The sequence below is a fragment of the Lepus europaeus genome, chromosome 5 (genome assembly GCF_033115175.1).
Source record: "Lepus europaeus isolate LE1 chromosome 5, mLepTim1.pri, whole genome shotgun sequence".
NCBI lineage: Eukaryota > Metazoa > Chordata > Mammalia > Lagomorpha > Leporidae > Lepus > Lepus europaeus.
In genome coordinates this window covers 53,096,987-53,111,644 of record NC_084831.1, presented here as the reverse complement: position 1 = coordinate 53,111,644, position 14,658 = coordinate 53,096,987, and the positions used below count along the sequence as shown (strand labels likewise).

The 14,658-nt window shown below is 44.1% G+C and overlaps 1 protein-coding gene across 3 annotated transcripts in view; it reads right to left on the bottom strand.

Moving 5' to 3' along the window:
- Window positions 1–14,658, bottom strand: part of NFIA (nuclear factor I A) — a 394,118-nt gene that overhangs the window by 32,591 nt on the left and 346,869 nt on the right. For 2 of the 3 annotated variants that reach the window (XM_062191435.1, XM_062191436.1), the window contains exon 10: window positions 4,751–4,842. The exons of the other annotated variant lie outside the window; for it this stretch is intronic. In XM_062191435.1, coding sequence (XP_062047419.1) covers window positions 4,751–4,842 — 92 coding nt within the window. The remainder of the gene's footprint in view (window positions 1–4,750; window positions 4,843–14,658) is intronic. 3 annotated transcript variants of the gene reach the window in all.

Sequence of the window (14,658 nt, the reverse complement as noted above, 5' to 3'; positions counted from 1 at the left end):
GCCCTTGGCTTTCTGCTATTTGAAACAATGGTATGTTCTCTATCATTTCATTACATTATCCAGTGGGTATGCAGGGCACATTGATAGTATGCATTGGGAAGTACACACACTCTACCCCAGAGATGTCTATATGTTAATATCAACTCTTATGGGACAATGCTGAAAAATAAGAGTCACGGTGGGAGGAGTGGTCATGTCCAGATAGATATGTCCCGAAGGCTGCAAGGGATGGCCACCTCTTCTGGCCATGTAGAAGCAAAATATGGAGGAGGAGGAGGCAAAGAGAGGCAGATGAGAGCAGCAGACAAGTGAGGCAGAGGGATGGGACGGATAGCTTGGCAGGAATGTTTGAACACAGCCGAAAGCTAGAGTGAGATATACAATACAACTCTAAGGCAGGCTGCAAGAAAACCAGCTCCAGGCATGGCTACAGAGCAGGCAATGCTGCCTTAGTGAAGAGGGGAATTCTCTAGAGGAAGGGAAGGAAGAGGAAAAATGGCTTTCAATTATCCATGTTATCTCTCCCCACCAATCACTGTGGATGATGAAGAGGTGCAATAAAAGTCAATATTCAATTTTTCCAATTTACATGGAAAGAAGGCCATAATATATTATTGAGGGGAAGAAACTGCAGGTTACCAAACAGCGTATACAATATGATCTCACTTTTGCGATATATTTACATTCAGAGAGACAGTGGATGGATTTATATAGACATGTTAACAGTAGGACTACAAGTGATTTTTATTATTTTTCTCATTTCATTTTCCACAATCAACATGTCTTAGGACTGTAATAAGACAGACTCACTATTTTTCAAACTTGTGAAATATACTGATTCAATTCCTGCGTACAGAGTGCCCGCTAAGTGGTGGGCACGAGAACTGATGCTTTTCTCAGCACTCGGCACACAGTACTGTGGATTTGGTTACTAAGCAGTTCCCTTACTCTGGCTGTGTTACAAAATTGTAGACTTTCAATAGGTAAAATCGTCTTCAGAATTTATCTGATGATTATATTTTATTTATTTTTAAGATTTATTAGAGAGAGAGAGAGAGATCTCCCATTCACCAGTTCACTCCCCAGATGCTTGCAACAGCTATGGCTGGGACAGGCTGAAGGAAGCCAGGAGCCAGGAGCACTACCCAGATTTCCTCAGTGGGGGTCAGTGACTCAAGTACTTGAGCTATTACCTGTTGCCTCCCAGGGTTCGTATTAGCAGGAAGCTGAACTTCGAAGCAGAGCCAGGACTTGAACCCAGGCACTCAGATACAGCACGTGGGCATCCCAAGCAGTGTCTTAAATGTTGCACCAAATGCCCGCCCCTACATTATTTTTAAAGATTTATTTATTTATTTTAAAGTCAGACCTACAGAGACAGAGAGAGGGGAGAGACAGAGAGAGAGAGAGAGAGATCTGCAATCCACTGTTATTTGCCATATACTATCCAAATGACCACAATAGCCAGGACTGGGCCAGGCTGAGCCCAGGGGCCAGGAGCTTCTTCCCAGTCTCCCATCTGTGTGGCATGGGTCCAAGGGACTTGGTCCATCCTCTGCTGCTTTCCCAGCTGCATTAGCAGGGCGCTGGATCAGAAGTGGAGCAGCTAGATATGTACTAGAGTCATACGGGATGCTGGTGTTGCAGGCAGTTCAACCCACTGCACCACAATGCCAGTCCTACTCTTAAATTCTTAAAATGGTGGTAAAATATACAAAACATAAAATTTATCATCGTAACCATTTGTAAATGTACAGTTCAGTGGTATTCAATATATTTATCTTGTGCAATCATCACCATCACGTATCTCCATCTATTTTTTCATCTTGCAAAACTGCAAATCTATATCCATTAAAAAAAACTCCGCGGGGGCCAGCACTGTGGCATAGTGGGTAAAGCCACAGCCTGATATGCCAGCATCCCATATAGGAGCTAATTTGTGTCCCTGCTGCTCCATTTCTGATCCAGATCCTTGCTAATAATGGCCTGGGAAAGCAGCAGCAGATGGCCCAAGTGCTTGGGCCCCTGTACCCACATGGGAGACCTGGATGAAGCTCCTGCCTTCGGCCTGGCCCAGCACTGGCCGTTGTGGCCAACTGGGGAGTGAACAAGCAGATAGTTCTATCTCTCTTTGGCTATCCTTCTCTAACTCTTTCAAAACAAATAAATAAATCTTCAAAGAGAGAGAAAGAGAGGTCTTACGATAAACTGGAAGCCACCTACCTACTTATAACATCCAAGCATTAGCTCCCCTCCTACCTGCAGTACACACACAGATCACACCTAGTCTTCTATAGGATGATGCTTCAGGCATGCATAGAGGTTTCCATTGGAAACTGGCTTTGGGAAAGAGGAAGGCATTTTACTTCCCATTTGTGTTGGGGTATACCTGCAGGACACCTCTCCTGCATTTTAGAGAGCTAAAGTGTCTGTGTGGACGGCTCCTCAATTTTTACTTCTCCAGAGGTAGAAAGCAAATTCTGTTTTCCCAGAAAAACTTTTCCAATAATTCAATTAATACAAAGTTCACGCTTTGTAACAAAGTTATCAACAGAAAAATGCAAGCTTTCCTAGGAAATTGTTAATCTGCAGGTCAAATTCAAATTATGTTTTTAAAAATTCCATATTTTAAATGCTCTTCTGAACTGGTGTCCTCTTAAAAGGCAGCTTATTTTTCAATGAATATCATTAACCTTATTATCTATGTCTTTATATATCTAACACTTTCAATGGTTCCAGAAAGTAGTTGCTTTAAAAATAGTACATATATACATATATATATTAAAGCTAAAATATTTAGTGCATATAACTTTTACCTCAGGAAATGACTTAAAAAAAAAAAAAGAAACTGACAACTCCATTAGCATAGTTTCTCATACAACAATTGGGAATGGTTTCCTTTCAGCCAAACATGGCAGGTGTCACTGTGGTAAGAAACACTCACTACATTGTCCTCACAATGCCAAATATTTAACGGAAACCAAAAAAATTCAGTTCCAGATGCCAGTATTGGACCTACATGACATCATTCATGCAGATGCGTGGAAAATCTGGACTTTTAAGAATTGAATTTTTGTGGTCAGCATCATGAAGACTCATTTTCTGGGTTACATAAGGCATTTGTGAGACAAAGCCATATCGGAATATTATACGTTTTGATTATAGAGAAATAAACTGAATGTAACTAACACAAGGCACGATTTCAGGGCCGTGGCTCGCAGTTTCCTGGGAATCCTAGGTAAAACGCAAACAGACATTTCCAAGCTGCTTTCTTCTGGTTATTCATGAAACAGGGTGTGTGGACCAGGGCCTCGAGAAAAGGAAGGTAATCCTAACCCTCACCCAGCCCCCCGGCCTCCCTCTTGTGTGGAGCTTGAGTACAGAAGCCAAAAGCGTGAAATTTCATTGTGTTCTTCTATTTTAATAATTTTGAGGCAGTTACGTAACTTCAGATTCATCAGGAAAGGACCAGAGTATTTGAAGGAATGGGAGAATAAACCACGGGAAGGATTTCACAGGAGGAGGTATCCACGGGAGTTTCCTCCCAGATGCCGGGGGAAGCCAGTTTATGAAGAACCCTCCAAAGTGGGAAATGCAAGAGTTAACCTTCTCCCTCCCTGTTCAGCTCCCCACTCCTCCCGGCTGGCTGGTGCTGCTGCTGTACTTTCTGTGACCCTGCTTCCGTGTGAGGAAGGCCTCAGAGCCACTGCAGTGTAACCTGTGCTGTCGACATCGCAATAAACTAAAGGGAGGGAGCAAATGGACCCAGGAAGGCAAATGTAGGCTGCTCCTAAGCACCTGGCCATAGTTTACAAACAGATGAACAGTTATAAATCAGGCGCCTGCAGAGTGCACACCCAGGCATCTGCACAAAATTGCTCAGAGAATTCTTTCAAACACTGCACTGAGAGCCTTGTGGAGAAAATACTTTGCTTGTGTCAGTCACGATCACACACGGTCATGTCCTAATTAGGAATTCGGACAGCAGTCTCTTTCAGCATTTGAATCTAATTCTACTTCCTAAACATCCAAATACCTCCACATATGCCACCTTTGAAGCCCCAAAGTCTTTGGTTCTCAACGCACAGTGCCAGTCCAAAACTTTTCATCTGAGACCTTTTCTCCTTCACCCATTCTAGTACAAAATACAGAACCGGCCATTGACAGACAAGCTGCAGATGTCCCTCAACCACCTGCCTCCAAAGCTACACTACAGCCACACACTCCTCCCTCCCTGCACCTTGCTTCCCCAGGCGCCGCAGTCCCCACTAACAAACACCCTCTATTTCTGGACCAACAGCAGCAACTAACAGGGCCCATAAGCCCTTTTTCCCTTCTTTCTTTTAGAAAGCTTGCCAGGTCCCTGGGGACCGTCTAACAAGCAGAGGGGAGTGGCTGGTCTCCCCACACCCAGCATGCCCTCTGACATCGCCGGGAGCCAGATACTTCTTTTCAGGGTCTGTAGCTGCGGATTCTAGAAGAGCACTGGGGACCTTTTCTTGCCATTCTAAAAGCAGTTCTCCTCTTCCACTCCTTCCAGACAAGAAGCAAAAAAATGCAGGCCACGTTTTCTCGGCTTTCTGAGAACGCACAGAAATGTGGCTGAAGGGCTGGAGGGTGGGGTGGGGTCAGGAGGAAAGGGACTGAGAGGGGCTGGGAGAGGCGGCCTGATGTGCCCAAAGACAAGTTCAAATGCACCTGATGAATAAAACAAGCTGCACCACATACAGAAAAGATGAGAGCGGCCCACCTGTGTCTGTTGAGGGATATTTACAAAGCTTGGATCCCGTGGTCCAACACTGACGAATCGGTTTGCGGGGGAGGTGCTGGGTGTCGAGTAGGCTGTGAAGGGAAGGGACACATGCGTTCAGGAAGCGGCACGAGATTGCACACACAAACAACACCAAAACACACAGTCTCCGAGCCTATGCAGCTGATTAACACGGAAATGTGCAAACACTGTAGCTAGCGGAGGGATCTGGCTGGCGAGGGCATTTCAGACAGCCCGAAAGGGGTGCGGGGTGGGGGGCAGGGCGGGTGTTGGCTTCCAATGACTGCTGGAATAAAACCAAGTCAAACTGGTGCTCCGATGAGCTTTCTCCTTCTCTCATACAAATTAGAACATGCAGGACGTTTGCAAAGTATACCTGCCATGTTAAACACGAGCTCTGGGGTCAGAAAGAGATGTTCTAGTCTTTAGAGCACGGGAGAAAGAAATTAGCTAGGAAGTGGAGGAAAGCAGTTCATTTTACAACCTTGCTTTTCACACCGTTACACTCCTGAAAACCACGAGCCGGTCCTGGGCTCCTACAACTCGAGATGGCTCGGGAGGCTTCATAGGTAGAGTTAATGGCTTCTCCAGGAGGGAGGTGGAAATCCATTTAGAGCAGGCCCACTAGAGAGTCCAGAATCTTCTCGGTGCACAAAATGTGCGTAAAATACAAACATTTGCAATCTTCCCATCCTAAAGCCTTCTGTTCAGTCACAACGTTCGAGGCCCGGTGTAAACCAAGATTTCACACTGGGCCTTAGGTGTCACACTTGAGTTTACTGTCCTTTTCACAGTACTTTGGTTATTGGTTTTTATGTTTATAGTTGAGAGCTTCACTAGAGCGAGGAAAAATTCAGTGGTGGTGGCGTTTTGTTGGCTCATAAACCCAAAGGTACCTTTTGGCTTCTGTCCTCCTGCAAATCATGTCATTGCCACAGACCCAAATATTTCTTCCCATTCTTTCTTTGTACTAGAACCTTTCAACTACTAAAATCATTTCAAAATTTTCAACAGTAATTTTAAGAAGCCTAAGTTGCTGGACTGGACACAGGTAGACACCATTGAAAAGACAAAGGGAGGGGGTGTTTCGGCAGAGCAGCTTAAGCCAGTTCTTGGGATGCACCCATTCCACACTGGTGTGGTTGGTTCCAGGCCAGGCTACTCTGTGTTTCTGATCCAGTTTCCAGCGAATGTGCTGGGGAGGTACCAGCTGATGGCTCAAATACTTGAGTCCCTGCCACCTATGTGGCAGACCTGGATATAGTTCCTGGCTCCTGACTTCAGCTTTGCTCAGCTCTAGGTATTGTGGGCACTTGCAGAGTGAAACAGTGGACAGAAGACCTCTCTCTCTGTCTTGCTGTCTCTCTGTCTCTGTTACCCTGCTTTTCAAATAAATAAATGGTAGAACAAAAAAAGGAATTTGTAACTTTTAAAAACACAGGTAATGGGGGAACAATATCAAAATCTTGCCCAATTTTTCTTATTGCTATCATGTGCTCCTCATACTTTGATTTTTCTCTTTTACAGAAACTGCTCATAGTTTGTGTTTTCTTTGTTAAACATTTCTTGGAGTAAAATTTCCACCAATCTAGCCTGAGTGCTGTTGGTGGTCTTTGGTAAGCACTAAGGCATCAAACAGCTCTGGGATGCATACAAAGATGTACATGTGGCGTTGTCAAACCACTCAAAAAAGGATGATCTTCCAGGGGCCTCTGAAATATATTCCTAAGAGATTTCTGCTGTAGAAGTATTTGTTCTAGGAGGATTTAACTAGTGATGACTTTATGCAAAATGATCTCAATGTATGATGTGTCGTACCATTTAGCAACATGACCTCTGATTTCCTCCTTGGCCCATCCTATGTCAGACTAATTTGAAGAGATTTGAGAAACATCTCTGCAATGAGCCATTCTACATGTTCCTTGCACTCATGGGAGTGGGAGGCACTTAATTTTTTTTGAACTATAATAGAATATTTTCTATTTCTTATTTCACTCAGCCTCTGGCTTTACTTTGATCTGCTGTAGGAAATATCAACAGCCAGTCATATATGGAAAAAGGTGGACTGTGATTCCCTTGTAGTGGATTCACCTGCTCCTAGAACACAGAGGGTGTGGGGATGAGGAGGTAGCTACGAACCCATTAGTAGTTAGGAAGACAAGGCTCCTTCACACATGAATAGGTAGGTAGGTTAGATGGCACAAGGAAGAATGAAGGAAATGTTCAGGTACCAAGACTAAACAATCAATGGCAGATGTTTAAACGTGAGTCCCTGGTTTGATGCTACTGGAGAATGGCATGTCTTGGACTACTGCTTATCACAGTCATGAAGCAGGATTTCTTATATGTGCATATACATATGTTAATTTGAGCAATGGAGAGTTTTTAATTTGAGAGGCGGAGACAGAGATAGAGAGAACACTCCCATCTACTGGTTTACTTCTTAAATGTTCACAGTGGCTGAGCCTGAGCCAGCTGAAGCTGGGTGCTGAGAACTCAATTCAGGTCTCCCATGTGGGTGACAGGGACCCAACTACTTGAGCCATCACTGCTACCTCCCAGGGTCTGCACTGGCAGGAAGCTGGAGTCTGGAGCTAGAGCTGGGTATCAGATCAATATGGGATGTGGGCGCATTAATCACTGGGCCAAATGCCCAGCCCTCCTAGGACATTTTTACCATGCTGGTGATAACTTGGAGAAGCACATGCCTTTATCTCAACACACATGCCAGCACACAGGCCAGAGCAAGCTTATTAAACCTGAAAAAATACTTGCATTACATCCCATTACCTATTTTGTTTGACCTAAATGCTGCATCTGAAATGCGGTTTAGCATAGTAACACTTTTCAGCTACCCCAAAACTGCTATGAGGCCAATAGGCAGGCATTTTGTCTTCTTCAATCAGGGGACAAAACTTGCAGCCTCAGTTTCAGAACCCCCAGAAGACCTGTAACGAATGTTCTCAGGAGCTTCTAGGACTGCTCCACTCTTTCCCTCCTCCCCAGCAAAGAGAGCAATGGTGAGAGACGTGCTGGTGTGTTTGTATTCAAAAGGTGGGGTGGGGGGAGGGATATTACATGATAAAAATCCAGGAATTTGGAGGTACTCAGATCATAGACTGGGATAAATGGTGCCCAGGGAAATTTATTCTATTGAAAGTTAGCTTCTGCCGGCACCATGGCTCAATAGGCTAATCCTTTGCCTGCGGCGCTGGCACCCTGGGTTCTAGTCCCGGTCAGGGCACTGGATTCTGTCCCTGTTGCTCCTCTTCCAGTCCAGCTCTCTGCTGTGGCCCGGAAGGGCAGTGGAGGATGGCCCAAGTGCTTGGGCCCTGCACCCGCATGCGAGACCGGGAGGAAGCACCTGGCTCCAGATTGGCGCAGTGCGCTGGCCATAGCAGCCATTGGAGGGTGAACCAACAGAAAAGGAAGACCTTTCTCTCTCTCTCTCTCTCTCTCTCACTGACTAACTCTGCCTGTCCAAAAAAAAGGTTAGCTTCTGGGAAAAAGAAGGAAAGGAAAAAAGCCACCCTGACTCATCTTCCAAGATTACAGTTACAAAAGGCAGGGGATCACCTGTCACAGGATGTGGTTCCAGAAATGACATGACATAGCTCAATTTGATTTTTCCAAAGAAACCATGGGATAAGGGAGTTACACTGTTGAACAAAACCTCAAGTTAAACCTTTTATTAAAACAGCTACAGGGGTGGGTGTTGTGGTGCAGTGGATTAAGCTGCTGCTTGGGATGCCTGCATCCCATACTGGGGTGCCAGTTTGAGTCCAGTTTCCTGCTAATGTCCCTGGGAAGCAGCAGATGATGGTTCAAGTAGCTAAGTTACTGCCACCCACATGGGAGATACAGATGGAGTTCCTGGCTCCTGGCTTCAGCCTGGCACAGTTCCAACTGTTGCGGCCATTTCAGGGAGAGAATCAGAAGATAGAAGATCTCTGTCTGTCGTCTGTCGCTCTGCCTTTCAAATGAATAAATCTTAAAAAAATCTTAAATACTAAAAAAAATCCAACCACACATACCATAGTGAATCAATTATACATGCACAGTTAAGAGCTTTCAAAATGAATATAAAATCAAGTAAAGGGGCAATATGGTAATTAATTACACGTAACTGTGTTTACCAGGATATTATATCACATTTATCTCTTTCTTAATTATAATTCTTGCCTTATTTACAACAGCAATAATCAAATGCCACGGGAAAAGCTTTGGGAGATCACGAAATTCAGAAAATAATTTTCTACAGAGACATTTTGAGAATTCTGGAGGAGAGATTCAGGAGTACTTGATGACTTTTTGATAAAGTCAATAGGAAAATCAATTTGGCCATATAATCTCATTGCAACAGTCCTTGTGGCAAACATTCTATTAGAAATCAAATTATTCATTATTTGGCTGCTTGTGAAGTAGAAAGTGTTTGCTTTTTTAGCAGTCATCTTCCTCTACACTAGTAATATTGCTAGGGGCCATTTTCCTAGCATTATGGAAGAATATTCTTGTAAGAGGCTTCTGCCTGTGTTATTTGCATTAATCTCAACAGATGTTTCCTCTCTCTGATGGAGTTTTTCACATTTTCCAAGTCTTAGTGTGGCCTTCACTATTAGCAGTATCAAAATCCCAAACCCGATTCTGGTCTCACACCCAGAAACACCCGTTTTTCTGGGTCTCCCCACCCCTTTCTCACAGGCGCTGCTAATCCTATGTTCCTTCGCTTGGCACAACACAAGTTCTCTGTCGGTAAGATCAAGCCTCCCTCTCTAGAGAGAGCAATCACGTCACAGAGCCGCTGAAGATGCTGGAACCCGGGGGGTATGGGTCTCCATGAGGGAGCGGGGTGCAGAGGGCGATCCATCAGCACTGCTGTCACAGCCCCGCGGGTGTCCCTGGGAACACTCAGTCTCCACCTCCTGAGAAGTCAAGGTGGCTGACTGCCTGCCAGCCGAACACAATTCCAGCTTTGCTGTTCCCAGGGTGCTGGTTTCTTTTGTTCTTTTCCTGAACAAGAAGGGATAAGGAGCACATCTGATCCATGAATTATGACATTTCCAGATGAATTACTCCACAGTTACGCCTGAGCATGGTGCTAAGAGCACTGTGGCACAGTGGGTTAAGCTGCTGACTGTGGCATCCCATGCCAGTTCAGGTCCCAGCTGCTCCGCTTCTGATCCTTGCTAATGGCCTTGGAAAGCAGTGGAAAGTGGCACACGTAATTCAGCCCCTGCCACCATGCAAAGGAGACCCAGATGAAGCTTCCGCCTCTAGGCTTTAGCTTGGTCCAGCCCCGGCCATTGCAGCCATAATACCTCTCTGTGTCTCTCCCTCTCTCTCTGTAACTCTGCCTTTCAAAATAACTTCATCTTAAAAAAAAAAAAATCTTTGTCAGAGAGTTTTGAATGAAGATGCTTTCTGTTTCTTATCTTTGGCAAAAGTATGTCTAAGGAAGATACTAAGGTATTAAAACATCTGTGTCTATGTCAGCTGATGTTTAAGATAAAAGCCATAACAATAAAATTATCCAAATATGATAAGCTAGAAAGTATAAGTCTGTATTTTTTTTAAGATTTATTTATTTTCATTTGAAAGGCAGAGTTAGAGAGAGGCAGAGGCGGGGGGGGGGGGAGAGAAAGAGAGAGAGGAAGGAGAGAGAGATCTTCCATCCACTGGTTCACTCCCCAGATGATTGCAATGGCCAGAGCTGGGCCGATCTGAAGCCAGGAGCCAGGAGCTTCCACAGGGTCTCCCACGAGGATGCAGGGACCCAATCACTCAAGCCATCTTCCACTGCTTTCCCAGGCCATAGCAAGGAGTGGCCTCAAACCAGTGCCCATATGGGATGCTGGCACTGCAGGCAGTGGCTATGCCACAGTGCCAGCCTCTTCATTGGTTGTTTTGAGAATAGGCAGTTTCAGTGTAGTTCAAATTTAGCAACCATTGAAATATGTACAGTCATAGAAAGGCAGCATGGGAGCAAATGTAGAGATTTCTGTGCAGAGAGATGATGAAAGGAGAGTGCCTTTAACAAAGATGTCTCAAATGCTGTACAGGTGCCCCTAGAGGGGCTGGGGCCTGCTCTCCCTTGGAACTGACCCGCTGAGTGAGTGATGAGAGTCAAGTTCTCTGGCCTTGAGCAGTGGCAGAAAGAACACAGGGTTGCTCCTTGGCTACTAGCGGAGCTTTGAGGTTCTTAATTTACTTCCAGAAACAAAGAAGTCGCCTAAACCCTGGAAGCGTGGCCTGCAAACTAACAGGCAGTTTGGAGACAAATTCCTCTTCTGTTCCACCAAAGACTGCAAATAAAGGGGAGTGGTAAATTTTCTTTTCCCTTGAATTCCATCACCATGACATGTGTTTATTTATTTTGAAGGTAGAGAGGGAGAGGGAGAGACAGAGGCAAAGGGAGAGGGAGAGACCAGAGGCAGAGGCGAAGGGGGAGAGGGAGAGGGAGAGGGAGAGGGAGAGACAGAGGCAAAGGGAGAGGGAGAGACCAGAGGCGGAGGCGGAGGCGGAGGGGGAGGGGGAGGGGGAGGGGGAGAGGGAGCGGGAGAGAAACTGACTTTGATCTTCTCTCTACTCTTCAGAGGCCTGCAACAGCTGGGGCTGGGCCAAGAAAAACCAGGAGCCAGGAACTCCATCCAGGTTTCTTGTGTGGGTGACAGGAAGCCACGCACTTGGGCCATCATCTGCTGTCTCCCTGACACATTAGCAGGAAGTTGGATTGGAAGCTGAGGAGCTGAACTTGAACTTGCACTTCAATATGGGATATGGGTGTCCCAAATGGAGACTTAACCAGCTGTGCCACAATACCCACTCCTAGAGAGGAATATTTTAACAGCTTCATATTTTCTCTCTCCCTCTCCCCCCGCCCCTTTCTCCAAAAGATACTTAGTTCAACACTTGCTATATGTCAGGCTCCATACGGAGCATTATGGGGGACACAAGGGTGAGACACACCACTGTCCTCAAAGTGTGAGTCTACTGGGGAGAGAGAAGTACAGAAGATGAAAATTTGAGTGCTTACAAATAATACAAATAAAAATTGGTGGGGGTGTTAAAGGACAGGAAAGTGACAACTGGCGGGAGGAGCAGGAAAAGCTTCACTGGGGACGCAGAGTGGCCTCTGGGACTGGCTGAGAGTGATGTATTGGTGACAGACTCCAAGGGACCGCAGCTCCCAAAGCCAGCAGCAAAAGCAACTGACATGGGCAGGGAGCAGAGGGGACAGCTGCTGGGGGAAAGGAGGAAAGAAGCGATTTACAAATTACATGTGGCCACACGCCAAGGGAAGGTAAAATTTTAGATGAGATGATGAGAGACCTGAATGTTGGAAAATGGCAGGCAATTTAAAATTAAAATAAAAAAAGAAAGAAAATGGAAGGCAAGAGATTGTTAAATTAATTTCAAGAGGAAGACATAATTTATACAACAAAGATACAAAAATCCTTTTGTAAAGCCTAGAAAGATAACTAGAGAACTTCCCACTCCCAGCCTTTTCTAGCGGCGTCATCAACCTGCACCTTCATGTGCCCTCTCCTTGTCAGAACCTCGACATACTTGGTTGCACTACAGGTTCCCTCTAAAAATAAAATGAGTCAAAAGTCAATTTCATTCCAAGAGACTTACTGGGATTTGTTTATTTGTCCCATCTGACAGTAAAGGTAACTGCGCAAGAAAGCATTCAGTTGTAAACAGCAACAGCAAGCTGACTAACTACCTAACTGAGGCAGTTTCCCAAGTCTCAGTGGCACTGTTCTTTAAAAAAAAAAAAAAGTTCTGTGAGAAAAAAAAAAATCACTCCTTAAAAAAACTACAGAAACTGCTAGAATGTAGATTGGCTAATGTCTAAATGAAACCATCACAACAGAACTCACTGAGGAACGTAAATGGCATTGTTTTTTGCAAGGTCACCAGGGAATGCTGGAGAATATTGAAGTGTTTCTCCTTCAAACAAATCTATGAGTATCGACAAGTTTGCAGGGCCTGGGGCAGTGTTATTAATATTGTTAGATAGCTAGGGAAACACATGGCTTTGAGAAGCCTTTTAAAAGCATGCAGTCTTTGCTTACATCCAACCCAGTGTTTAGAGATTTAGAAATCCCCACTCGATTGAATGGATGTTGTAGGTTTCATCCAGATGTTTGGAATCGAGAAGATAACCGCATTGAATTTCTATTCCCAGGCTCACATCTGTGCAGCCAGTCACTTCATTCTAGGATCTCTGCAAATCTTCTGTCTTTACAAAGAAGTTACCACCACCACCATCAAAACCCCACCTCCCCGAGGGAATGAAATTAAAGCCTCCTTATCACTCGTAAATTATCACAGAGCAACATACCCACAAGCTTCCTTCCTGAAAAGCTAATGAATTCTACCTTCAATGTATTAGCAGTACTTAACATGTATGGCAACAATTTGCACGACGCATCTAATGTGGCAACAGTTCACAAAAATCATGAAAAGAATCAACGTAGCCAGATGGCTTTGCTTGTTGGTATCCCTGCTTGTATTAAGGATCTTCAGGGAGGTAGGTGCTCAAGTGATATCAGGATTTTAGTAAAATATGCATAAAGAAAGGTACCAGACAATTTATGTTGTGTTTTGCACACAGAGAGGAGGGGACCAGAGCAACTTTTAACTGGAGATGCTTTCACCGTATGTTACCAAAATCTGTGCAACAGGAGGCATTTTTTTTTTTTTTACAATGAGTGCATTTCTGTACAGAATCTATTTAAACTGCCTATAACTTTGTCTTTTCATAATAATTTTTAAAGGATAAGAACATGGCTTTGTTTTTGTTTATACTTATTTCTTAAGCTCTAATTCAAATCCAATAACTGTCATTTTTAATGTGTTTTCTGTATGTTGTTCAATGGACAGAACATATTTGTTAGTCAGAAGCAACCATGTGTAAGAGGAGGCACAGATGAAATTTATATTCAGTAGCCCCAAGAAACAAATCTTGGATGAGTTGGGGTTTGCTTCTAAAAGATCAATGCATTGAATCACTCTCCCTTGAAAGGCTCCAGCAGCCTCTCAAAAAGCACTGGAACTGACTTTTGAGAGTTGTTTTTCGGGAATATTGAAAAGACCGATAAAGAGTTATGCTCCAAGATGTTCATTACAGCATTATGTATAAGAGCAACACACTGGAACTTATAAGTTAATGCTTCATCTGTACATTGGAATATTTTGAAATCAATAATAATAATAGCTAATGTCATCACAACTTGTTCTTAATATGAAATAAAATTAATAAAGTCAGTTACAAACTGCATTTATACATATACATATATGCAGAAATGATCAAATTATGATTAAAATACACAAAGAACTAAAAAGTATCCAGATGAAGTAATTATCTCTAAAAATGGGATTATAGAGTATTTTAAAATAGATTCCAGTAATTTGTTAATCTTAAAATAAACACAAACAAAACCTGAACACCACAAATTATCCTTTTTTCTTTTGAGGCAGTGCAATGTAGTCAATAGAAAATATATTTCAGAACCAGAAAATCCTGCATTGAATTTGCTTGATCTCTTACTGGAAATATACCTTTAGGACTGGCATTGTGGTATAATGGGTTGAGCCTCCATCTGCAACGCCAGCATCCCATATGGATGCTGGTTTGAGTCCTGGCTGCTCTGCTTCTGATTCAGCTCACTGCTAATGCACCTAGGAAAGCAGAAGAAGATGGCCCAAGTGCTTGGGACCCTGCACCCATATGGAAGACCCAGATAAAACTCCTGGTTCCTGGCATTACCTGGCCCAACCTCGGCCATTTCAGCCATTGGGGAGTGAACCAGTGGGTGGATGACCTCTCTTTCCCTCTGTCCCCCCTTTCCCCATAACTCTGTATTTCAAATCAATAAATC